Source organism: Mercenaria mercenaria, chromosome 1, assembly GCF_021730395.1.
Source record: "Mercenaria mercenaria strain notata chromosome 1, MADL_Memer_1, whole genome shotgun sequence".
NCBI classification, from domain to species: Eukaryota; Metazoa; Mollusca; class Bivalvia; order Venerida; family Veneridae; genus Mercenaria; species Mercenaria mercenaria.
Genome location: NC_069361.1, coordinates 77239652 through 77262674, shown reverse-complemented (window position 1 = coordinate 77262674; position 23023 = coordinate 77239652). Strand labels below are relative to the sequence as shown.

Below are 23023 nucleotides of genomic sequence, written 5' to 3'. Positions count from 1 at the left end.
TTTTTGAATGTTTCATTACACCAGCACATCACTTGTTTTACAGTAACGATAATTACCATTTGCAGAAAACATAATTTTGAGAACTAACTTTTGATTGACGATTCTTGTTCATACATGAATATATTGCTGCAATTTTGTAAAATAGGTTTTAGCTAATAACAACAATTACATTTAAAAGACCTGTTAATTACTATATAATACAGCCACCTAAACGCAACATATTGGGCTATTCCAGATAATACCTGCACCAAAACCTATGGAAGGGGCTTTTTCCAAGAAGGGTGTTTTCTGACTCCGTTGCCCAAGGAAATGGGAAACATTTGGTGTAGACAGATTTTCCAGTGCGTTCTTTTTGGTCTAAACAACAACAACAACTTACATAGTCTTTTCTAGGGAGTTATGTCCGAGTTGGAAATGAAAGGGTTCGGGTCTTGAAACAGATTGTCTTTAGAAAAGAATCACTTGGGGTTAAAATTCTTTCGATAGTCTTGTCAAAGGGGGCCAAGCAGAAGTGGAATATGATCATTTACGAATAGATGTACACGAAACTAAATGCGTTTGTATATTCATCCTTCTGGAAAATTACATTAATCTGTCTCCGATTTGATGCTAAATGGTTTAATAATGCCGGAATGATGAATCAATTACAGCACAAACATTACAAGACATTGTAGTGTTAAAATTACACCATAACCTAATGAAGTTGAGCAAAATTAATAGCTTTTATTTCGGAATTTTGCAGTTTTGAGCATTTTGTTTATCTGAACTTACTTAAAACAGTCCTTATTTGCCGAAATACTTGTCACGAGTCTTCCATTTTGATCAATGATCAATATTTTGAGGTTTTCGTGTATTTGTACTGAAATGGCATGGCAAATGGATGATGGTTCGTGATTTGTTGGGAAAATATGGGCGGATGCAAGATTTAATTTTCAATTCGTTAGTTCCTTTTGATTTCTCCCTTAAAGGGCTGGCTGCAGTACGTTTACGCTTATCACGGAACGCCCATGTGTAAAAAGATGTGTTAACAGAGCGCAAGAAATACTCTGTTTACACAAATTTCCCTCTGAAAACAGCAAAAACGGCAGTTTTATTCTAGACTAAGCTTTAGTATTAAATTTTGTTTAAATAAATAAAAAGACATGATACAAAAAACATATTACTTACTTTAGTAATAATATGCTTTGAAGCTACACGAATTAGGAACGATAAACCTACGTATTCTTTTTTAAGAGTAAAGAATAAAGCATGGTTTAGGTTAGAGAACATCAATTGTTTTCCCATAGACTTCCATTATAGCATTATGGCGCGTACGGCCTTCCATAAATCGAAACAATATCCAATCACATTTTTTTCAAGAACGATCTTAGTTCCTCCAAAATATCAGACGAAAAACATATGAATAATGATACTTTATTTAAGTAATTTCCGTGTGAATGAGATGACCCCCTGTTTACATCGTTGTCATAGCGGGAGAAATTCAGTTGATAAACTTTTTTCAATACACATAAAATGTAGCAAATTTTGTCAAAATGTATAATGAAATACTGTAAATGCAGAAAAATATTCCATTTTGAAAAAAAAAATCACTTCTTGGGTTTGTTTACATGACTGACCAACCAGAGCGCACAAACGCTACCTTATTCCCAGGTATACACTTGCCTCATTCCCAGTAAGTCCCCTGTACTTTTTTGAATTGGTGGTCTCTGACCTATAAGAAATTTTAAACGTCCTTGTTGCCGTGGTTACTTATAATTTTAAGAAACGATAGAATGCAATGTAAATTGTGTAATATTCTGCTTATATATGAACCCCTATATTTCATTTGGGCTCGTGATAACACTGAATCTGTCGAAAACCGCATTAGCATTTGTAGTTTCTTAATAAATGAGAGAAATGCGTTACCATGGAAACATGAGCCTATATACATTTTAAGCTTGTATATTCGAAAGCTAATGCATATATTTATAAAATAATCACAAACGCAGTCTTCTATGGATAGCACCAAATTCGAAATAATGTGATCAGTGTTAAATATTTATATGTTCCTTCTTCTTTCAGTATCAGTTACCTTTAGACTGCCGTGTACTTCAATCATGTATATTTGTTTTACTTTATGAAAAATAGTCAAACAAATATGAGATTTTAGTAACTGAAACATTTAAATACACGGACTATAATGAATTGCTACAGTTAAATGAAAGGGCCTCCATAGCCGATTGGCTAAAGTCACTGACCTCCAGATTTTCGCTACAAAAAAATTTCTTTAAAATTGAAGTTTGGTCATATTATGAACATTAGAACATAAGTGATTGTTTCTACACTAAATCAAGAAAAAAGCATGCTTGGGAATCGAACCCGGGCCGCCGCGGCTATAAAACTTTTCCCGCGTTCCCGACCAATCCACGGACGTTCATTAAATATACAGCTGTATAAATAAGGCAATAACCTCCGGCATTCCGTTACAAACGGTTTTCAATTTTGAATTGAAAAATAGTATAATCAACTTATTCTTATGTGGTTCCATAATATATAATCTATCAGTTACTATGTTTCAAATCCTTGTTAGAAATGTAGTAAATATTTTCACATATCTAAAATTATTCCTTTTTTTTGTTGTTGAACGATTTGCAGGTCAATGCCTTTAAGGTCACTGACTTCGAATCACTTGCTCCTTACCAATGTGGGATCGAGCCTCGTTCGAGCTACCCAGCTTGCTTACAGAAGGTCGGTGATTCTATCCATGTGTCCGATGCCATATGACCTATAATTGTGTCCGTGCGACATTGAATCCAACAAAAACATTAACAGTTAAATAAATTGGAATCTACCCTTGTAACAAGGTATATGCTTCATCCTTATGGCAATCCAAAATTGATTCATTATTCTTCAAAAAATATACACACAGTTGGTAAAGATCTATAACTTTTATTTTTATTTTAATGAATTTACAAATGTACTAAAATTACAATGGCCTCAAAATCACATGCTAAAATTAATTGTCTTGCTTATATTATGTATACATAAAGATCATCCGTGATTTTTGCCATGCTTGCTCTATTGTTTGCATGTACGGGTAAAATCATAGTCAACAGAACTGATTGCAACAAATTTATGGAGTGCTTTGTTACCGTTAAAATATGACAATTACTTCGTTTGAAAAGTAAAAACCATTTTCAAGAATTCAATGTTAAATTTGCACATGCACAACTTTCTCTCGTAGAGGTAAGCGTCGTGTTTTTATCATGTATACTGTTTTGGAAATTTACAACACAGAGGTCCAACAGCCCATATCACTAAAGTCAAGACCTATAACTTAGTCAAGACCTATAATTAAGCTCTTACTGATAGAATCTTAAGTAGAATAATCAGAAGCAATTAATCTTTCCCGGCAAATATTTTCTTATGTTTATTGTTACTTAAGGATATATTTTTCAAGAAATGTCACAATTACCACGATTTTTCAAGAGTAAGTAAACTGCTTCAAAATCACATGTTGTTAAAGGAACTTACCTCCAGATTTTGGCTTTAAAATTGAAGTTTGTTCATATTATGAACATTAAAACACGAATTTTCATTAAAATATCTTAAGAATGTAAAATCAAGAGAACATGTCAGTGTCGGGAATCGAACTCGTGCCGCTGCGGCAAAAAAAAATCAATTGGTGCCTTTAACTCTTGAGAATATAGAAACAGCTTCAACCCCAGTAGGCCATATTCTTAACAGTTTTGTTAATTTATGGTTAAGTATATGTCGTTCGACTTCCATTTACTAAGTACATCGCTGTTATTGATAAGCAGTACGCTGATTTTTCATGTACATGCGAGTAAGTGAATTAAGAAAGTAAATCTTCATTTATTAGGTAAATTGCAATATTTTTAGTGTCAAACTAGGAAATCTGAAGCGAGCTAGGTATATGAATTAATTGAAAATACCGGATGAGACATATGGTACGGTGCGTAGACGAGAATTATACATAGGATAAACGAACATTCGTTTGCACTATTTTGTTACATTTATGTAAATATTTCAGCATGTCAAACGTCCGAGAAGTGATAGAACTTTTAACGAAAGTTTTCAAAGACAATGGAACAACCCCGATTAAAGCTGAATGTTTTAGAGCGGCAAAATTTAATAAAAACGAGACGGTAAATCCATTTCGGGATTCGTACTCGAAAATGTTCGGCTAGATTACTTTTGTTTATAAATTAAGTGGTGTCATTACTTGTATTAGATATTACGCAGTATATATACACTCTTGAATGTTGTTTTACATTGATAGGTGAATGTATATTTCGATAAAAGGGTAGATTATTCCATTGCTGCTTAAGGAGTTTGCCCACCCCATCTCAAACACCCCTGCAACTGTAAGTCTGTATATCTATCAGGCTTTTAAAACACTCCAGAAAGGAGAGTTTCTAATCATGAAACATTAATTTTGCTAAGATTTCAACATATTAAAAAAAAATTGCCATAACTGTTTAATAAAAATGAAAAAGATTGCTTCATGCAGTTGAGATTTTGAACATGTTTATGAAATTTCCAGTCCAAGAAATATGAACATTGATCTGAGTTTGGTGTTGCACAGTCAAATTTATGTTGAGTGCATGGACATAGATTGTATTGTCAACGGTTAGAAGAGATATGCTTTCATCTCCTATCATATTCTGCTATGGCGAGTGGGCTGAATTGGTAGTTTGTATGTTATGTTCTGTCAATGCTATGGGTTCTTCCATGTGGGTGATCTTATCTCTGTCTCAGCTTTTTTTAAATATTTTCTTTTCACTTGAGAACATTATATATATGTTACTGAAAAGAAAAAAATATAATTATATAATTTAACAAAGTGATGAGAAAAACAGCTGATTGTCCCAAAGAGAAGTGAACACCCACACATGACAAAATCAGAAACCATGTATAGAAACGAAAGCTTTAGCCCTATTGTCCTCAGCAAAAACATGTCTACAGATGAGAGTACATCTCTTATTTATAAGCGTTGATAATACTGTCTGTGCCCCCACTTTCTACATTAATATGACTGTGCAACACCAACCTCTGATCAATTTTAGTATTCCAAGGTCCAAGAAATTATGCTCAAAATCTTTGAGTATTTACAAAACAATCTTTTTTTTATAATATTGATATTGTAAATGAGACATTTTAGAAGCATGTTAAAATCGTAAAAAAGTATGGCTTATAATTAAGACCTCTGCTCAGTTTGTGTTAAAAAGCTGAATGACATTAGCTGACAGATGGCAGGGGACAAGGAGGGGAGTAGGGCCAACAAGTATGTTTGGAGTATTCCATGAATTTTCAGTAATAAAGTTATCATAAGTGTATTTGGCCAGGACTTTTAAGATGTACATACTTTCAAAATCTGTAGTTATATGTCCGTCGTTGATCATGCTTCTATGCCACAATACAAAACAAGTTCATTTGTAATTTTCTCCTCCTGATCAACCAAAATAGCCTAGATTAACCTCTTTTGGGAGGCTACCTGTCAACAAAGACCGCAAATGGTGGTGACTTTGCAGACCAAGTTGACTGTATATACACTGTAAACGTTAAAGGCGCTGACCTCCAGATTTGGGCTAAAAATGATCTTTCTTTAAAATTGAAGTTTGGTGATATTATGAACATAAGAATATGAGGTTTTGTTTCAAAATGCCAAATCAGCCTCCAAAAAATTTAATTGGGAATTGAACCCAGACTGCCGTGGCAATAAAAACTTTGCAGCAGTCTCTACCAATACCACCAAGGAGGTACCTGTGTTTTATGACTGTTAAATATAGATACTTATAATTTTAAGGCAGTTTACCTCAAGTAAAGCGTTACAGTTGTTTTTCAATTTTCGGTGTAACAATAGTCTGTGAGTAATTAAGTTTGAAAGCTTTCTTAAGAAATATAGCATTATTAATTTCCTGATACCTAAGTAGGCCTGTGCCTTTTTAATTGAAATTTTGCAGAGATGAGATGATTCTTTCTATAAAAACAAGTAGATTGGTTGACCAAACTAAGTTCAATAGATATCACTGGTACCTCAGTTTGTTTATCAGAAATGTTAAAAACTGTTTCTAATTTTCAGACAGCTTCTTTGTGGAGGCTGCTTTTTGAGCTTCTATACATTTTGAATTATGGGCCACTGGAAGAATATGTGAATGACTTTACTGATCAGTTAAAACCAGGTAAAAACACTTACTTTCATGCTGTAGTTGAAACTCGATAACTCGAATTAGTTTGTCTCAAATAAATCTGCCTTCTACAAGACAATTTCAAGTCCTTTCCCGAAAACACATGTACAAAATAGCATTTTAAGCAGAATTCTAGTTACTGAGATTCAATGTATTTAAATAGTTCAGTCTTATTTTTTGTTCTTCACTTATTTTCATGGATTCTTTGGGTTTTCCAAAAACCAAGACACTAAAAATAAATATGAAATTTATAAAATCCATGTTCATGTTCCAATATTTCTGAAAGAAGAACACATTCATTTTTCATTTTGTGAGTACAGATTAGAATTAATTTGGTAGAAATGTAAGAAGCTTTGCTGTACAATCAATATGTATTTCTTTACAGATGAATTGGTAATTTACACAAAGTATGCCATGCAAGAACAAGGCTACTTTTCAAGAGAGTTTTCAACTTTACCTGACGATATGAACATGGGCAGTAGGGAGATTTTATTTGCAATTGGTTGGCTTCTGTCATCAAAAAAAGTGGTAGATAAATTCATTGATCTGCAGTGTTCACCACTTGACCAAGAATTTCCCGTTCAGGAGCCAGTAAGTGCTGTTTTAATAAGTTTTTGTTGGAACAACATTCAGTATGATGATGAAGGAAGTAGAATGGAGAATTACAGAGGTTATAGTACAAAAGTTTCTATGATTGGTAAATAAGATAGAAATTTGTAGATAGTGCCTTAGTTAAGAGTAAGCTTGGTCAACAACTGCTGTGTAAACATTTACCTTTAGCCTGCTGTCGGCAAGTGACACATCCTTTGCGACCAGTGCAGACCAAAATCAGCCTGCACATCTGTGCAGTCTGGTCATGGTCTGCACTGTTCGCTATTCAGTCAGTAAATTTTCAGTGAACACCTCTTCAAATAATAAATGGTATTGCCAAAATTAAATGATGTATCAGTCTATTTTAGAAATATAGCAGGCTAAAGATTAATAAAGTTGGCATAAAATTTTATGACAGAAAAGGCTATTTTATGAATGGATTGCACAGTTTTAGAGAATAATTAAAAGTAACTGAAGATTTTTGTTGATCACTTGAATTGATTTCAGCAGTCAAGACATCATCAAAAGTTCGTCCCCTATGATAATAACTTCCTAGTGTCTCAGTCTCAGTATTCACGTATGATTTACTAGATGCTAGACTAAGATATTGTTTTACCAGATTGTAATACCAGTACAGCAGTTATTTTGTAGATAATACAGAAGTATGATACAGTAGCACTGGAAATGGATCTCAGTTTCTAAATTTTTATTGATATATGAGTAATGCCTGATATGATTATAATTGTTATGGAGTCAAACTAAGTGAAAATATATTGATTCTATTAAACATAATCATTTACAATTTACTTTCATGAACATAATAATTATTTATGTATATTTTGGCAGGTGGTTGTAGAACAACAGACACGGAGTACAAGTAAGCTTGGAGCAATACAGAAAGCTCAACAACTTCAGTTTCTGAATGGTCGTCTTTGTCTCAGTCTGAAAACACTCTATTCATTGTACCATGAGGAAACCAGATTACAACATCAGGTAGGATTCTATTCTTTGTACCATGAGGAAACCAGATTACAACATCAGGTAGGATTCTATTCTTTATACCATGAGGAAACCAGATTACAACATCAGGTTGGACTCTGTTCTCTGTACCATGAAGAAACCAGATTACAACATCAGGTAGGATTCTATTCTTTGTACCATGAGGAAACCAGATTACAACATCAGGTTGGACTCTATTCTTTATACCATGAGGAAACCAGATTACAACATCAGGTTGGACTCTGTTCTTTATACCATGAGGAAACCAGATTACAACATCAGGTAGGATTTTATTCTTTATACCATGAGGAAACCAGATTACAACATCAGGTTGGACTCTATTCTTTATACCATGAGGAAACCAGATTACAACATCAGGTAGGATTCTATTCTTTGTACCATGAGGAAACCAGATTACAACATCAGTTGGACTCTATTCTTATACCATGAGGAAACCAGATTACAACATCAGTAGGATTTATTCTTTATACCATGAGGAAACCAGATTACAACATCAGGTAGGACTCTATTCTTTATACCATGAGGAAACCAGATTACAACATCAGGTAGGATTCTATTCTTTATACCATGAGGAAACCAGATTACAACATCAGGTTGGACTCTGTTCTCTGTACCATGAAGAAACCAGATTACAACATCAGGTAGGATTCTATTCTTTATACCATGAGGAAACCAGATGACAACATTAGGTAGGACTCTATTCTCTGTACCATGAAGAAACCAGATTACAACATCAGGTAGGATTCTATTCTCTATACCATGAGGAAACCAGATTACAACATCAGGTAGGATTCTATTCTTTATACCATGAGGAAACCAGATTACAACATCAGGTAGGATTCTATTCTTTATACCATGAGGAAACCAGATTACAACATCAGGTAGGATTCTATTCTTTATACCATGAGGAAACCAGATTACAACATCAGGTAGGATTCTATTCTTTGTACCATGAGGAAACCAGATTACAACATCAGGTAGGATTCTATTCTTTATACCATGAGGAAACCAGATTACAACATCAGGTAGGATTCTATTCTTTGTACCATGAGGAAACCAGATTACAACATCAGGTAGGATTCTATTCTTTATACCATGAGGAAACCAGATTACAACATCAGGTAGGATTCTATTCTTTGTACCATGAGGAAACCAGATTACAACATCAGGTAGGATTCTATTCTTTGTACCATGAGGAAACCAGATTACAACATCAGGTAGGACTCTATTCTTTGTATTAGCCGGCCTGCTTAGCTCTGTAAGTAGAGTGTTGGTCTATGGATCGCCGGGTCGCGAGTTCGACCATCGGGCGGGGTGTATGTTCTTCGTGATTATTTGATAAACAACATTGTGTCTGAAATAATTAATCCTCCACCTCTGATCCATGTGGGGAAGTTGCCAGTTACTTGCAGAGAACATAAATGAATATAAATAAATAGCATTTTTATTGAGAATGTGAATGTTGTGACTGACGTTTTTTTAAACAAAAAAAATAGCATTTTCTGTTCTTTGCACGGGACAATGGATACTTTTTCGCACCTATTAATACACAAGTGTTTCATTAGAAATTTATTATATTTATTTGTTATACATTGTATTGATTTCTGATCTGAAATTTATTTTAATCCAACGAAAGTATCTAAACTGTACCAGAGGAAAACATTTCAATACAATATAGTGTTATAGTTTGTGATAGTATTTATTATCAGATCAGAAATTTGATTAACTTGAATAATTGATGTATTCTTCAGACTGAATAACAAGGATAGATCTATCAAGTTCACCAAATTTATTCAATAATTTCATGGCACATCTTTTAATAATATCATGTATTGCTATTCAAACAAATCAAATCATACATGTATATGATGTATGGATGGATGGCTATACTCTGTTGTAAATGTATGCAGCTATGATAAAACATAGAGTTCTTATGAAACTTGATAATATTAAAACAGGTACATTATATACAATATCAACACATCTGTTTATAATGAGTGTAGGACAAAATCCCCTGCGGACAAAACCCCCATCGCTCATTTTTGCATAGGTAGACAAAACCCCCTTCATGTTTTTTACAAGGAGGACAAAACCCCCTTCACTGAATTTTACGAGGAGGACAAAACCCCCTTCTCACTTTTTTCGAGGAGGACAAAACCCCCTTCATGTTTTTTTATAAGGAGGACAAAACCCCCATAATCCTAGAATCAAAAGGGCTAATAATATATGATAATATATAAATTTAATAAAATAATAATTAATCAAAGTATCTAAGAGTTATTTAACAATTAACTTTAAATAATGAACAGTTTAATGAGAAAAACAAACAATTAACATACTAACAGGTCAGTTAAATAAGAGATATTTAACACTTTTTTTTTCAACAAACTATAATTATTGTACATGTATAGTCTGATTAATTTCAAGGTTATTATGGAACAAACAGTAATAATTGTGTATAATAGAATAAGTACATCAATTATCTATATTATAAACATTAATTATAATTATCTTCAAGACATCTCTTTCTATTAATAAAATGATAAATTTTAAAGTGTATTATTATATTGTTTGCCCTTTTGATCCTAGGATGAAAGGGGTTTTGTCCTTATAGAAAACGCGAAAGGGGTTTTGTCCTTCTTGTAAAAAATGCGAAGGGGGTTTTGTCCTCCTTGTAAAATTCAGCGAAGGGGGTTTTGTCCTCCTTGTAAAAAAACATGAAGGGGATTTTGTCCACCTATGCAAAAATGAGCAAAGGGGATTTTGTCCGCAGGGGATTTTGTCCGGATCCCGTTTATAATATATCATCTCCAACACCATTCCCCTTATTTTCAGAGTCCTTATCTCTGCTTCATCTTAATACATCCTTATCACTACGCATCAGTGTAGCTTTGCGTAATAACTCTATCAGCTTATATTGTGTTTTCTAATTTTTGTGACGATTCCTAGCGATTTCAGTTTTGTTTTTAGTTCTACCGTGGTCATTTCACTGGCGGGTTTTTCATTTTCTTTTTCAAATTTCTTATGTGCACTCTGAATGTAAAACTCAATTCTTTGTTGTTTTTTTTGCTTGATGATCTACTTCGCTGTATATATACAATTTTATCATGTCTTTAATATTGATTTGTGTACTTTGATGAGACTTTAATAAACAATAAAACCTATATACGTAATTATATTTGCAATTTAACATAATATTTGCAGTTTAACGTATTTGCGAATTATTTTCTTTCCAAAGCCCGCCCGCTTAGCTCACTAGGGAGAGTGTTGGTCTACGGATCGCTGGGTCGCGAGTTCGATCCCCGGGCGGGGCGTATGTTATCCGAGACGATCTGATAAAAGACATTGTGTCAGAAATCATTCGTCCTCCACCTCTGATAATTCATGTGGGGAAGTTGGCAGTTACTTGCGGAGAACAGGTTTGTACTGGTACAGAATCCAGGAACACTGGTTAGGTTAACTGCCCGCCGTTACATGACTGAAATACTGTTGAAAAACGGCGTTAATCCCAAAACAAACAAACAAAAAAATATTTTCTTTCCTTGTTGGTTGTTATTTTTAATAAAAGGGTAAAACATGAAAAAAAAAAACAACCCTAAAATGTTGGCCCAAATGAACACAGGTGGTAATTATTAGGTGTCGGTCCCTCCTTCATTATGAAAACACATGTGCATCTGTTAACTGTTAATTAATAATCTAATTAAGAGATAAACATCTTTTTGGCGTAAAACGACACACACTAGAAAACTGTTATCAAATTAATTCGTTAAACGGCATTTAAGTTTAGTACTACATAAAAATATAATTAAAGCCATTTAGATTTAATGTAAGAAAATTTAAGGCAATTTCGAAATAACGATTTTGCTGCTGATTTCAAAGAGCATCAAAATCATAGCCAATATCTTGTAAATTTTCTTAATGTCATTTTTATTCTTAATTCACTGATACAATCCGCTACTTTGACGTAAATCACGCGTTTAAATTCAAAAGCTTAATATATAAAACATCGGCACGTATTACGATATTATACCTTTCATTCAAACGTGCCGTGATTAGGATGGCAACATACGTGTCACTTTAAAACTTAATCAACTGTTTACACAATTTAAATTCTGCGTACACTGATTCAAGGCACATGACCATAAAACTTATAATGCTAATATCATGTCAATAAAATACGCTGTCCCGTGCCACAAAGATATACATGTATACAAGAAACAGGAATCTACTTGACCAAAATGACACTTTTAAAAATCTAAAATTCAAATTCAACTAATTTACTGAAACACCCAATCATTATGTCAAAATAAGTCATATTAAATATTTTGCATTATTATTTTGGCTATTACTATAATGCAACATTAGGAAATGCTTACACATTTATTTTCGATTTTTTTGAAACATATCTCGGTATTTTCAAAGGAAAATGCCATGAAAAACTTTAAAAACTTTTAAAAGCACATTTGTCAGACGGAACGCACCCAAAAGTCATGTTAAACTCTGTTATATAATTATACATGTATTCCTATTCCGATACGGCTCTATCTTATCGTAAAACTTAACAGTTTTTTGTCAATACACAGAAAGCGTTGAAACCCTGTTTTTAAAGGAATTTTGAAGCAAGAAAGAAATAACTTATTTTATAGTTCAAGTTCAAATTTTATTGGCAAATCAGCAAAGTACTTGCCTTTGGCCATTTACATTATAATAGAAATATGGCAAAGACACAATTTTACAAAATCATAACAACATAATTATACATGTACACATAAATAACAAAAATTTTACTAGGAAACAGTAATATCTGACAGGGTATTGCTGCGTTGAAGCATAGCTTCTTTTATGAATTTACACAGGTTCAAAAGATGTTTCTTTCTCATAACTGACATAACAGAAACAAATTTATTTAAAGAGGGCCAAGAAACATTGCCCAGATATTTATGTCTAATATCTCTATATTTGTCACAACACAATAGAAAATGATACTCCGATTCGGTTACATTTTGGGTACATAATTTGCATACTCTTTCATTTCTGTCCACACCAGCATATCTTCCTACTTCAATTTCTAATTTATGAGAGGATAATCTTAAGGACGTCAAACACTTTCTTAAATTATCGTTTGATATAATTTCTATATAATTTTCAAAACAAAATGTTGTCTTATATTTGCAGTAGTATTCGAGTTTAGGCATAGTATTAATTGAGGCAGACCAGTCTTGAATATATTGATCTTGTAATCTGTTTATAAAACATGGGTAAATAATTAAAGTTTTCGTCGAAGTTATTTCTAATATTTGTAAAACCTAAATGATCAATAATTGAATTAATACGAGTTGACCAGCATGAATTGTTTACATTATTCAAAAGGTCGTAATACATACTGTAGAGTGGGGAATCAACGTTCTTCATTATTTTTAACCAGAACTTAATAGAACGTTGCTTGCAGATGATAGATAGAGGAAATCTTCCCAATTCTCCAAATACGGCAGCATTTGGAGTTTGAGATTTAACTCCTAAAACATACTTACAAAATCTTAAATGTAATTTATCAACATCTTTTGGGTTGTATACACCCCAAACTTCGGAGCCGTATAACAGAATTGGCACAATCATTGTATCAAATAAACGGAGTTTTGTTTTTACATCTAGAAGTACTTTATCAAATAATATCATTAAGTTATGGTAAGCTCTTAATGCTTGATCATGAAGACTTTTTATTGCATGATTCAAATTCCCAGTATACGAAAATCTAACACCAAGATATGTGAAACTATCAACAATTTCTATTTGTTCTCCATTGATAAAAAAGTTGCCATGGTGGAACTGTTTACGTTTTTCGAAATACAAACTTTTGTTTTGTTGATATTAATGTTTAAACCCCATTTTATGGAATACTGATATATATAATCAATTTGCGCCTGAAGGCTTACAGGATCAGTAGTGAACAGAACAATGTCGTCTGCAAAAAGTATTAGATACATAGATAATAGATCTAGATCTTTATCGGTTAAAAGATTAAAATCTATATTATCTACAATGTCATTTATGAAAAGAATAAATAAAAGAGGTGAGAGTGGTTCCCCTTGTTTCAATCCAATAGTTACATCGAAAAAATCCGAAAGGGGCATACTATTTGATAGCTTAACACAAGACTGGACTTTACTATAAATAGACTTGATCATGTTGATCATTTTACAGCTTACTCTCGTTTGAATTAACTTATTCCACAATGCATCATGATTGACGGTGTCAAAAGCCCTCTGGTAGTCAATAAACGTGCAGAAAAGTTTCGATTTATTGGCTAATACTTTTTGAATAACTGTATGTAATAGAAATATAGCGTCAGTCGTAGAACGGTTATCACGAAAACCAAATTGAGAATCAGTTATAATATGCTCCGATTCACACCATTTATTTATACGGTTTCTTAAAAGCAATGAAAATATTTTACCCATTATATTAACAAGTGTAATTCCTCGATAATTGGAAGGATCATTTTTATCTCCCTTTTTGTATATAGGTACAATGACACCTTTTGTCCAAGCTTCAGGATACACACATGAATCAAATATATGATTAAAGATTAGACAAAGATATTGAGATATGAATGTGTTTGAGTCAATGAAAAAATCTGCAACATTGTTGTCAAAATCACAACTTTTATAGCGCTTTAATTTAGAAATAGTTCTTTGTACTTCTTCTATAGTAATTTTTGTATCCAGTTGTTCAATGTTAATCGTATTGTCTACGTCATCATGGCTATAATTACCCGAAAGATCTTCTTCATTATTAAAAACATCAGAAAAATGCTTAACAAAGCTCTGAATATCCACATCAGTATTTACAGTGTTTGACTTTTTAAATTTATTCAAATATTTCCAAAACTTACGTGGAGATGATTTACATAATTTTGACAACTTGCTCTTCTCTTTGTTTTGAAAATTCCACCTTGCACGTCTTTTGATTTTAGCATAATTTGCCCTTTTCAACAAAAAATCTAATTTATTTTCATCAGATTTGCAAGACAGAAATTTACGTTTTGATTCCATAAAAATTGATTTACTTTTGCGACATTCATCATTGAACCAAAGTGATTTCTTCTTCTTACGTTTTGGTGTATTTGTAAAAGTTTTGCCAAAACATGTGAATGAAGTGTCGTACACAAGCTTAGAAAAATTGTCTATACACATATTTATGTCTATATCTCCTGTAGATAGACGATTTCTTATATCATCAAATAATTGTTTTTTAGAATGTAACACGTCTAAAAAATGTTCAGTATTCGATGTATCCCATAATATTTTATCATAAGCATGGCTATCATCCATATTCAGATTAAATATACAATTCATTGTAAAAGCAACAGGACAGTGGTCCGAAAACTCTGATAAATCAAGAACACTCATATTGAATATTGAATTAAAGCTATTTACATCTGTGATTAAATAATCTACCGTACTTGCTACGGGCTTATTTCTGTAAATTCCGTGGTATGTGTAATTTCCGTGCTCTAGTCTACCATTGACAATAACGAGATTGTTTTCTTTGCAAAGATTTAACAACCTTGATCCGAAATTATTCAACTGTGTATCACAATTTTTCGGGCAGGTAAATTTGAGGCATTATTATCCAATTGTGGTAAATCTATGTAACGGTTCAAATTTATGTCATGCACGTAGTCGAGTTGATCGCTCGTGCGCGAGTTAAGGTCACCCACGAGATATACGGAGCCAAGCTCATTATACCTGCGGATGTCATTATTTAGATTTTCAAAAAAATCGAACTCGTAAAGTGGAGAATTAACATTACGATACACAGCAGAATCTTCCGGAGGAATATAACATAAACAAATATATACATCTTTGGCAGAACTACACAATTTTTGTTTGAATTTAAACCAGATAATACCCTTTTCATTTGTGCTTAACAATTCAATGTAATTGCAATAGCACTGCTTATAATATGCAATTACACCACCGCTATGTCTCTTTGATTTTTTATTGTATTTTGGTCTTGTGCAGTTAAAATGGTCATAACCATTGATATTTATATCTGTTAATTTAGAGTTCCATGTTTCAGTAAGTAAAATGAGGTCATAATCCGAAACAAAATTAAGGAAATCACAGTCATTTAGTTTATTTTTGATACCCTGCACATTCCATAGTAATACATTTAACTGTTCCTGATTAGCTTCCTAGCTGTAGCCAGCACTGGACACCGTGTCTATTGTGTAATATTTACCGTCAATTATCAGTTTATCATATGACAAGACTGCTTTCTTGTTATTTTCACGAGCCTTGATCATGGTAGGGATCAGTAATTTCCTTCTATCTTGAATGGCTTTCGGGAATTGGTCACTCACCCTGTAACTAGTGTCTTGGGGCAAATCATTGAATACTTTTTGTTTAATATTTTGTTTATCCGGGTAGTGGCTGAATTTGACCACTATCGGCCTAGTTTTAGTGTTATCATATTTTCCAATCCTGTGTGCACGTTCAATTTTTACAACCTCGTGTGCATCGCAAATTTTTAAATTATCTCTGCAGAAATTTAAAATTGTCTGCGTGCAATTTTCTGAACGGCGTTCTTCAACACTGTGTTTTTCAGCGAAACCGAAGAATAATAAATTCTCTCTCATTGAGCGAGCTTGTAGGTCAATTACCTCCTCATTGACAGATTTTAATTTATCATAACATAACATAACATATACTTTATTTGGCATAAAATGACAAATACACATTTATAGCCAATACAATTACAAAAACAATCATGTAATGTAAGATGACTCACAGCTTACTAAGTGATAATGTTTTACAGAGAAAGTATTTACGTATTCACAGTTTACAAAGTAATAATGTTCTACTGATAAAATAAGTATGTAAAGTAATGTAGATGATGAGCGTAAAAATGCTTTAATCATTATTTCGTTCCTTAAATGCAAAATACAAAAATTTAGATAAATTGTTTAATATCTGAGTATTTGATGCAGACATTAAATTTTGAAACTTTTGTGCTGTTGGCCAACGACAGTAATATGGTTTCAAATATTTGCGACGTAGATTGTAATATTTCGGGCAAACTAACAAAAAGTGGAATTCATTTTCTACTACATTTAAATTGCATTTTGTACAAAGTCTGTTTTCACGTGTAACATTCTCGTATCGTCCGGTTTCTATTGCTAAATTATGTGACGATCAATCTGACTAAAGTACATCTCCTATATTACGCTACGCATAGGATCTGAAAACGACCTATTCATTGCCTCGTTCTGACGGCTCTTTCGCTAGCCAATCAGAGCCTAGCTTACAACATCTTGCAAATCTACATGTAGCATTGACTTTTGATATTTACAATTCTTATGTCGTAATGAATCAGATAGCCGGTTAGCTCAGTCGGTAGGCCACTTGCTTTGTAAGCGAGGGGTCCCGGGTTCGAGTCCTGGAATAACCGCATATTTTTCTTGTCCTTTGACAATCGAACAAGTCGTCTGATTGGATAACATAAAAATAGCAATAATGGAAATCCAAAATTTACAGAAGACGAATGTGAATGGGTCGTTCTCAGATCTTCGTTTAGAAGATCAAGTACTTTAGTCAGATTGTGTGACGATAATCTAAATTTTGTAAGTGAAATTCGAAATTTGTTAATGTTAACTTTTTTAAGATATTCTTCTATTTCAAAAGAATGTTTATAAAGACTGTATGTTGATAATCTACTAGAATTATTAACGCTACCGTACCATTCTTGCTTATAGATGTCGAGTATTCTACTTTTTATTTGCAGAAAATTAATTGTTAAATGTTCTTGATTATTCCACAGATTTGTCATTCCAATTTCATTTAAATTTTGTTTTATTTGAAATGCCCAATTATTTCCACCATAAGAAAGACCATTTTCTGCATCAAGTTTTTAGGACGTTATACATTCGTTTCAGCAAGCAGTCATTACCTAAAGAGAGTTTTTTTAACCAATATTTTATCATAATTAATTTTCGTTGTATTCGCATGGGATGTCTCCCCGTTTCACCATAAAGTCCTCAAGATTTGTTGTCTTTTTTACGCATAAGATTTTTCTAAGAAATTTACAGTGTATCATTTCTATATTTTTCCCTTCATGATAACCAAAAATTTCAGCACCGTAGTTTAAAACTGAACCAACAATGCTATCAAAAAGTTTAAATTTTTCATTAATAGATAATTCTAACTGGTTAAATACTGTAAATAAATTGTGTAATGAAAACAGGGAATGTTGGGCTAATTTCTTTTGTGTTGGGTTTACCACTGACCATTTTTGAACAAATTTATTCCAAGATACTTAAATATTTTCACATTTTCCAACGCTGTATCATTATATATAAATTGTGTTGAGTATGTCGGCCTTTTTCAAAAATCATAATTTTTGTTTTATTGGTATTTACTTTAAGTCCCATCTTTGGCAATATGCGTGTAAATCATTTAACATAGACTGAAGTGCTGTAGGCGAATGCGCAAATAAACTGCGTCATCAGCGAATAGCAAAATAAATATTTTGACGTCATAAATTGTAAAAAGACCGTCTATATTGGAATTTATGTTTTGTAATATGTCATTTACAAAGAATAAAAATAATAAAGTGGAACTGGGGTCACCTTGTTTTGCCCCAATATTTGAATCAAAAAACGGCGAAATTTTGTTGTTATACCTTACAGCTGCTTTTAACTGATGCATACATACTTTGTAGCGCTATTATAAATTTTGAGCTAACGTTTTCTGTAAACAACTTTTGAAAAATAAAAGATCGATCTAGTTTGTCGAAACATTTCTCGAAATCTAAAAAAACAGCAGTAAACCTTCTGACCCTGTGACAGTGACTTAGCAATTATTGAGTGTAACAAAAATATGCAGTCTATCGTAGATTTTCTTTTCTGAAAGCCAAACTGATTGTCAATAATTTTACTATGCTTAACAGACCATTTGGTTAGACGGTTAAGTAATATTTGGGAATAAATTTTTGCAATAACGTTTATCAGAGTAATTCCTCTATAGTTCTTAGAATCTTCAATGTTCCCTCCTTTAAAAATTGGGACAATAATACCTTCTCCCATTTCTTTGGATATTCCCCCTGTTCAAAATTCTATTATAAATTGCCAATAAAAAAGGGCGAAATAACGTCAAAAGAATGCTTATATATTTCCGCGATAATAGTATCAATACCTGCGCTTTTATTATTGTTTTGTGAGAAAACTGCATCTTTAATTTCTGCGATATTTTATAGCTCCATCTAAATCGTCATCTGCAATCAAGGTTGGTTAGTTATTTGTTCCCTGTCATTCGTTTCAGAGCTATATAAGTTTTTAAAATGAGTAAATAAATCAGAATTATTTAATTCATTAGCTTTTACGGGAGTTTTAGCATACTGCTTTTTAACTTTTTTCCAAAACTTACGTGGTTGCGATTTACTTAAATTTGTGAGGCTTTTAGCTTCGATCCTTTTGTATTTTTTCTTACTTGTTCGTAGCGTTTTATTGTAACTATTTTTAGAACGTAAATAATCTTGTCTTAAGTTGACATTAGTTTTATCTTTTAAGAATAAATTCCTAGCTCTCTTAAATTGGGCTCTCATAGTAAAACAGTTGGCATCGAACCAAGGCTTTTTACTCGTAGAGGATTTAGAAAATTCTGATTTAAAGATTACCCGCTCTTTACCAAAAAGATTCTGAGCAGAAGACTTTAAAGTATCAACAAATATATCTGTTACTTCATCAATATTCTCATTATTGTATATTCGTTCTGTAAGGGTTGAAAATGTATTTACATCCTTAATAATAATTGCTTAAACTCTGTTAATTTATCATCGTCCCATTTTAATATAGTTTCCTTTTTCAATTCTTCGCCATATAATGGTTGGACAGATTGTTTACTTAAGATATTAAAGGAAATCCCGAGTGATCAGAAAACTCGTTAGGTTGTAAAACTTTAAAATCTGAGACACAATCAAAGTCATGAATATTCAATAGCAAGTAATCAACGACACTTGACCCATTCATTGAATGGTATGTAAATTCACCTATACCATAGTCTTCATGCAATCGACCGTTACCTATAACGTAGGACGTTGATTGGCAAAGCTCAATCAAGCGCCTCCCATTTCTATCAAGTACCCTATCGCGAGATTCTCGAGTAGGAATTAACGGATGGTTTGACAACATGTCGTCTACATCAATGTACATGTCATAATCTAGGATATCAGAAATATCAGAAGTGCGACTATTAAAATCACCTGTAACAAAGCATTTACCCTGCAGTCTATACTTTATCATACTCTGATTGCATGTTTCTCACACGTTCGCGCTCAGACTTCAAAGCTTTATCAATGTCTCGCTGTTTTGTTTGTATTTCATCATATACTTGTGATTCCATAGCTCTACTGGCTTCAATTTCTGTTAGACTCTTTTTAGTATCACTAACAGACTTTTCCAGGGAAAACACTGGGTTCTCCATAGAGTTCATTTTCTGGGATAGACTTGTGAGTTGATTTTCAATTGAGTCTAATTTATGCAATCTTTTATCCATGGAATTTAACCTTTCAATAACTGTCTGCTGAAAGTTATCATTATACATCTGAGTTTGACTGGGCGAAGAAACTGTAGGCACTGTCGGCATAGCAGGTTGATTGTTGGCGAACTGTTGCTGCGGAGGAGTATAAAAAGTACCAGCGGGAGTCTGATAAGAGTTCATGCTTGCCATATTTGACATATTCATGGGCTGTATATAACCTGATAACGGTCCAGACATTGCCATATTGTTCATATTATTGTTCATATTGTTGGTAGTTAACGGTGTAGGATTAGACGACCTTTTTTCAGGTAAAATACCTGTATTGTCAGGTGAAGAAAGCGTCCGTTTTTTCTTTGTTTTCTTTGATTTTGTCATTTGAATGCATTTTATAATCCAACTTAGTTAAAGGTCCAGTATTATTCTTGCGATTAATCCAGTACTTAATGCAGTAAGTCCATTTTTAGCATATATTTAATTATTTTATTGAAAATAGATCCACCTGAATTTGAATTATGTCCGCCATATTTCACGCATGCGCATATAATGAAAATAATAAATATATATCTAGAATGTGCACGACGAGGACTTTCCAAATATATCCGGGATGGTATTTTAACTTTAACTTTTCCTTCAAAAATACTTAGTAAAAACAGGGTTATCGTGTAATTCTGCCAAATATGTATAGAGAATATATTGAATTCGAGAGATGTTTTTCAAACGAATTTTGAAGCAACCAAATATTGACTTATTTTGAAGAAAAATATACCATCGTAAAGGTATTGAATTGTATTTTAAGGAAATATCCGGGATGGTATAATAGAATAAATAGAAATGTGTAATTTATGACATTTTCTATGGTAAATGTATCATTTTCCTATATAAATCAATGTAACTATAGGAATAGGATTTATCAGTTGCGCTGTCTGATGGCTTATCAGAATATGTGCCGTAGATGTACTGATAAGATCGCCTAAGAGGAGAATTGTTCAACATGCAAATATCTTTTAAAAATGAATAACCGTTTTAAATGACATATGATTTTAATAGCGGCGTAGCGATGCTTCAAACTTTTAGAAAAAACACTGTAAGTTAAGCGTTCATAATTAATCCATTTTATTTCGAAATAATGATTAAAAGTTATCAATAAATTGCTTGTTTTATATCCTTTCCATTGATCAAAAAATTAGTGATATTATTTGTATTTTAAGAAAGTTTAAGCCGTTAGAAAAACATCACTGTTAACAAAAAAAACATGGACGCTCGGCGTCTGCCCACCCGATCTTTGTCTTACCAGTTCTAAAAATAGAATATACAACGGATTTGTGTACAAACACGATCTCTCTTATAATAGCGGATATCTTACCTCTGTGACCTATTTACCCTCAAGGAAATTTCAAAACGGTTTGAGAAGAATATCTTATTATAAAGTGTCGTGTCAAAAAAATACATGTACATGCACAAAGATTCATTCGAAACTTATTAAAAAAACGCAACAACATCATTGTTTTTTTGGTTTTTTAGCTCACCTGTCACAAAGTGACAAGGTGAGCTTTTGTGATCGCGCAGCGTCCGTCGTCCGTCGTCCGTCCGTCCGTGCGTCCGTGAGTAAACTTTTGCTTGTGACCACTCTAGAGGTCACATTTTTCATCGGATCTTTATGAAAATTGGTCAGAATGTTCACCTTGATGATATCTAGGTCAAGTTCGAAACTGGGTCACGTGGGGTCAAAAACTAGGTCAGTAGGTCTAAAAATAGAAAAACCTTGTGACCTCTCTAGAGGCCATATATTTCACAAGATCTTCATGAAAATTGGTCAGAATGTTCACCTTGATGATATCTAGGTCAAGTTCGAAACTGGGTTACGTGCCACCAAAAACTAGGTCAGTAGGTCAAATAATAGAAAAACCTTGTGACCACTCTATAGGTCACATTTTTCATGGGGTCTTTATGAAAATTGGTCAGAATGTTCACCTTGATGATATCTAGGTCAAGTTCGAAACTGGGTCATGTGCGGTCAAAAACTAGGTCAGTAGGTCTAAAATTAGAAAAATCTTGTGACCTCTCTAGAGGCCATATATTTCACAAGATCTTCATGAAAATTGGTCAGAATGTTCACCTTGATGATATCTAGGTCAAGTTCGAAACTGGGTTACGTGCCACCAAAAACTAGGTCAGTAGGTCAAATAATAGAAAAACCTTGTGACCACTTTAGAGGTCGCATTTTTCAAGGGGTCTTTATGAAAATTGGTCAGAATGTTCACCTTGATGATATCTAGGTCAAGTTCGAAACTGGGTCACGTGCCATCAAAAACTAGGTCAGTAGGTCAAATAATAGAAAAACCTTGTGACCTCTCTAAAGGCCATATTTTTCATGGGATCTGTATGAAAGTTAGTCTGAATGTTCACCTTGATGATATCTAGGTCAAGTTTGAAACTGGGTCACGTGCGGTCAAAAACTAGGTCAGTAGGTCTAAAAATAGAAAAACCTTGTGACCTCTTTAGAGGCCATACTTTTTAATGGATCTTCATAAAAATTGGTCAGAATGTTCATCCTGATGATATCTAGGTCAAATTCGAAACTGGGTCACGTGCCCTCTAAAAGTAGGTCAGTAGGTCAAATAATGAAAAACCCTTGTGACCTCTCTAGAGGCCATATTTTTCATGGGATATGTATGAAAGTTG

General features: G+C 33.0%; 1 protein-coding gene across 2 annotated transcripts in view; it reads left to right on the top strand.

The window, feature by feature from the left end:
- Window positions 1-23023, top strand: part of LOC123565001 (tubulin epsilon and delta complex protein 1-like) — a 38431-nt gene that overhangs the window by 1372 nt on the left and 14036 nt on the right. Inside the window, exons 1-4 of one of the 2 annotated variants that reach the window (XM_053551537.1) lie at window positions 3949-4148; window positions 6086-6185; window positions 6577-6782; window positions 7629-7775. In XM_053551537.1, the coding sequence (XP_053407512.1) occupies window positions 4035-4148; window positions 6086-6185; window positions 6577-6782; window positions 7629-7775 (567 nt within the window). In that variant the 5' untranslated portion in view covers window positions 3949-4034. Of the gene's footprint in view, window positions 1-3948; window positions 4149-6085; window positions 6186-6576; window positions 6783-7628; window positions 7776-23023 lie in introns of those variants that run through there. The other variant, XM_053551541.1, reaches the window with a different exon arrangement.